Below are 4,641 nucleotides of genomic sequence, written 5' to 3'. Positions count from 1 at the left end.
CTAAGATCTAAGTGTTTGTATCACCCAGAACAACTCTCCAGCTCCATTGATCTGGTATTCCCGCACTTTTGTTGCCACTTCCGTGGCATCTTTCCACCACACTTGTGCTTAATGGCAGCTGCTTACTGCATTTTGTGCTTTACTTTTGCCCTCTCATTGAGGTAAGAGCCAGGGAGCCAAGGCCCCGAGCTCATTACGGCGATGACAAATCAGTTTTCTTGTCAAACGCAACGATATGATGTCAAGTGTGTCTGTGGGTTGCGCTGGCTGCTCTGTGTCTGTGTATCTGTGTTTGTGTGCGGCTGGCGTTTTCCAATTTTCCGGCCAAAGTCGCTGTTCAGAACTCCAGAACTGAAGGGCGGATTAGGATCGGGGCTTAGGTCGCTGGTCAGGGAGAGGATGAGGGACGTGCCCCAGTTCATATCGTTTGTCTGCCGACATTTATGACACGCTGCCGGCTGCAGCTGAAGTTGCCAACAAATGCAATTTAAATCGAGGCATTACTTTGGTCAACACAATCAGCTCTCTGGCGATTTTAGTGGGTGGGAAAAATGCTCTTGAGCTTAGGGAAACTTGAGGAAGCTCTGGGAGAAGAGGGAACTTTAGAATGATAACTTTTTTCACCTTTTGCAGAGCAGTTATTTCAATTAAAAAGATTACTTGGTTACAAAAATATAATTATAGGAAAAGAGATTAAATCAAAAAAGTTAATTCATTATTTTTCCTACTCTACTCTTAATTTCTTTATATAATTTTAAATTCATAAGATTTATAACATAAGATTTATAACATAAATTATTCAAACCAGAAAAAAAATATGTTCTCTCTCAAGTTGCTTATGCAAATTTCACTTTCATGGGATATTTATGAACTTGTCATTATTATTATTTAAATTCTCTTGACTCTCATCAAGCAGACGTCTAATTGCATGGCCCTGGCTTTCCTCTGCTTTCCATTTCATTACAATTTCAATTTCCGACTCCCACTCTCTTTAATTTCATTTTTACTGTGGCTGGGCCCAGGCATTTCCATTTGATTTTCCTTCTTATTTACTTAGTTTTTTTTCCAGCAGCTTCTCTTTCTTTTTTTTTTTTGACACAACTTTTATTCGCATTGAAATGATTTTAATGACAGCAATTTGTGTTTCGAAATCGCGCAACATTAGCTTTGGAACCCATGGATACATGGCCGCAGGGCTAAAGCTGGGAAACTGGGAAAAGCGGGAGCGAGGGGTTTCTTGGCGTTAAATGAACGTGTTTATAACGCTTAACTTTCAAATTAAGGCCAGGCCGACATGAGGCGGAAGTTTCGATTTGTTGTCTGCGGCCAGCCGGAGGCCTCGGGAAATTGCGCGACGTCTTCGTCTGACAGAAGGATAAAGACCCGAAAAAGCCCCTCAGCCGGGTCATTACGTCAGCCAAGTCTCCCACATTTCATCCCCAGCATCATCATCTTCACTAGCATCGCTGGCGGAGTTTGTTTAGACTTCATCCCCACCATCATCATCATCATCATCATCATCATCATCATCCTCAACCGAATTGTGGGTTAGTGGCGTTTTCTAGTTGAAAGAAATGCTTTGTGATTTCTCTCGCTCGTTATTATCACACTAAGATTTTGATTGATGAGATTTCCCAAGCACGTGACCCGCCCCCAAATGACCCCCTCCAAAGCCACCCATCCACTTTTATGTGGGCCCTGATTTTGGCCAAATTTTCACGCTCCTCTAATGGGGGAGTTGCGACCAAAAGCCGCGGGCTTGATTAGTTTTTTTTTTCTCCGCCTTGGCTGAAAGTGACGCGAACTTTTGGGCAGGTCTTTGCTTTTTATCCCTTTTGTTTCTTAAGGAAGCAGATATAGGGCTTAACCTTTTGTAAGTTATATACCGATTTTTATCTCCAGAAGTTTAATTTTAATTTAATCTTTTTATGTTGCCAAGGAAATTGAATAAAACTGCTCACATATTATAACCAAACGGTGACGGAAATTCAAAGTCTGTCTTTGTAAATCTAAACGAGAATCGGAAATTGGAGTTGGGGATCAGTGGGTGTATAAGTTGTCCTTGTCCATTAATTTGTGGCCTCTGTAGAATTACTTCCTTTGAGCAGCCGCTTAAGGGCATCCAGTCGTCCGAATACATAGTTCGACATCTGCGAGAATCTGTGGGAAGTCCCCTTCTTCAGCGATCGACCGGGTAGAGGCTGCATTTCTATGGGTTTGCCCGGCCATTGTTGCATCATCTTGGCGGCCACCGGTTCGTCGAACATCAGCAGATAGCAGGGCTTCAGGGTTGTTGAATCCTGCACCAGAAGCTCAAGGAAATGCCTATCCGGCGAGGTGATCATCCAGTTGTCCAGCTCGGCGGGCAGCTCGCAAATTATAATTGCCCGCTGTTGTGTGTTGGCCAGAACGGACTTGCTCCAGCACAACGTTTGCTTTTGGTCTTCCTTCTTCTTTTCTTCTCCCTGCTGCGAATGTTGCTCCTGTTGCTGCTCCTGTTCCTGCTGCTGCTCCTGCTCTGCTGGCAACTCTTGCTGCTGGGAAAGGAGCAAAGCAAACTCCATTTGGTGGTGCAGGCGTATAGGCTCTCCTGGAGGTATGTCCAGGTGACCTGTGTACAGGAAACGATACACCTTTTCCAGGGGCAATCCCAGGAAGGCATAGTTGCGCTGCTCATCATTTTGTAGACGCCACTTCCACTGGTGAAGATCTATCATTTCGTAGTTGATGCCTATCAGCTGGCGGGGTTCTTCGGTGGGTTGGCCCAGTCCCAAGTTGCGACATAGGGGGCCCAGGTTCAAGATCGAGAGGCGGCGGAACGAGGGGTAAGTGACATTCGGCACCAGCAGCCAATGAAGAAGATGCCAGGCGTCAACATCGTCGGGAGCCAAGGCCTGCAGCTCCTCAGGGCTATTGAACATGGTCGGTATAACCCGACAGGCGGGCCAGTTATTTTCAATGGCGCTCCGTAACTTCTTAACCTGGCAACCGTATCCGACCACGGCCCTGAACTGCGGCGGCAACGGGACCAGCGTGCTCTCATAGCGATCATGGCTGGCCGCCACCGTGAACAAGAGCATGCGAAGGTCGTTGCCATGCGGCTCAGTTCGCACAAGGGCCTTCACATCTTCTATTTCACGCTGGAGATCCGCTACACCGGCTGGCAGAGGATGGGGATCCTCGCTGCTGTGGATGAATCCAAAGGGGGATTGGCATTCGTAACGCACAGAGTTGCCCAACTTACTTGATTTCTGGCATTAACTGATCCACGGTAGGATTCTCGGATTTTCGTTCGGTCCCCGCCGTCCCCACTTCCAAGGGGAAGTCCATTCGCAGGCTGGGCTCCAGCATCGTTTACAAGGCCAAATGAATCTTTACGGTTCGGATCAACTCTTTACAATTTTGCTGAATTAAAATAAGTGATTACACCAACATAGTTTTTAAAAGGCGACTAAGTGAACTCCAGACTGATGTTAGAAAGGGGCTTGCTTAGTTTGGAAATTAAAAATTAGTTTACATTTATTTTTATGAATTTTTAAATATAATTTTTATATGAAAAAGAGTTTTTGCTAAAACTTTTCAGCTTTCTGCTGGCTATCAGCAAATGTTGGCCAAAAACAAATGGCCATAAAAGCAGCACTTGTTGCCCCACACAGATGTAACGAGGCTCGGGACACAGGTAAGTGGCAGAGTCAACACGACAATAACAAAAAAAAAAAAACCCGTTGGGGAGGTAACAGCAATTTTTGCGATTATATTGTTCACGTGTTGCCAAACGCCCCACCCGCTGGCCCACCTTTGTGTCTCTCTGCATCTGTTTTCATTTTGCTTTTCGTTTTTCTTTTGGCCATTTTAGAGCCATTTTCCCATATTAAATCATAAAAGCATAAAGGTGAGATGTACAAGAGGCGCGAGTACTCGTAATTTATTTGCCCGAAATTTTTATTTACTTTTTACCTCTATTATTATTATTATATTTGTGGAAAAAGGTACTGAACAATGCAAACGAATTGGTAAACACTCTTGGAGTTGTCATTTTTAACTGAATATCACGAAATTAGTTAAGAGAAGGAAAGAATTTCTATAAATAGGAAAGATTTCTATAAGGAAAATAATATAAATACCTTAAGAATTACTTGAAATAAAATAAAATAAATACCTTAAGAATTACTATATATAAAATATATAAATACGTTAACTCACAGTTTTTGTGATTTATATTTCAACTAAACATAACTTTCTATTTTAAATAATTTATGTAGTAAATGTCGCATTCTCTGCTATTCTTTGTAAAATAATTTTAAACAAATTGCTGCTTAAAAAAAGGGTATCACAACAACACTTAAATCCATATTCGAACCCCAAAGTCTCTGTTTATATGGCCCGTGTGCCTTATGTTGCAAATTGCGCCGGGTGTTGCAAGAAGCTGCGGCAAGCTGTGTGATAAGTTGTTATACCACCGGCAATAACATCCCACTAACAGCTCTTTTTCTCTCCCAAAACTCTTGGTGGGGTGGTGACTGCCAAAAAAAAAACAAACGAAGAAGACATTTCCATTTTTCATTCGTTTATGTTGCAATTTCTGTGGAATTGCCGATTTTGCAATCAAGATGCGTGTGAGCGAAATTATGCAGATGGAAG

At 43.1% G+C, this 4,641-nt stretch overlaps 1 protein-coding gene across 2 annotated transcripts; it reads right to left on the bottom strand.

The window, feature by feature from the left end:
• Positions 1-1,727: 1,727 nt before the first annotated feature.
• LOC108081371 (uncharacterized) lies at positions 1,728-3,468 on the bottom strand. 2 transcript variants are annotated; one of them, XM_017176525.3, is made up of 2 exons: positions 3,245-3,468; positions 1,728-3,183 (listed from the first exon to the last, which is right to left on the bottom strand). In XM_017176525.3, the coding sequence occupies exons 1-2, from the start codon at positions 3,349-3,351 to the stop codon at positions 2,070-2,072; spliced, it is 1,221 nt and encodes a 406-aa protein (XP_017032014.1). In that variant the 5' UTR covers positions 3,352-3,468; the 3' UTR covers positions 1,728-2,069. The 2 variants fall into 2 exon arrangements, with proteins under 2 accessions (XP_017032014.1, XP_017032013.1); XM_017176524.3 differs by having other exon boundaries at positions 1,728-3,186; positions 3,245-3,467.
• Between the last annotated feature and the right edge of the window lie 1,173 nt (positions 3,469-4,641).

Source organism: Drosophila kikkawai, chromosome 2L, assembly GCF_030179895.1.
Source record: "Drosophila kikkawai strain 14028-0561.14 chromosome 2L, DkikHiC1v2, whole genome shotgun sequence".
Taxonomy (NCBI): domain Eukaryota; kingdom Metazoa; phylum Arthropoda; class Insecta; order Diptera; family Drosophilidae; genus Drosophila; species Drosophila kikkawai.
Note: the sequence above shows the minus strand (reverse complement) of the source record. Positions and strands in the feature narration are given on the sequence as shown.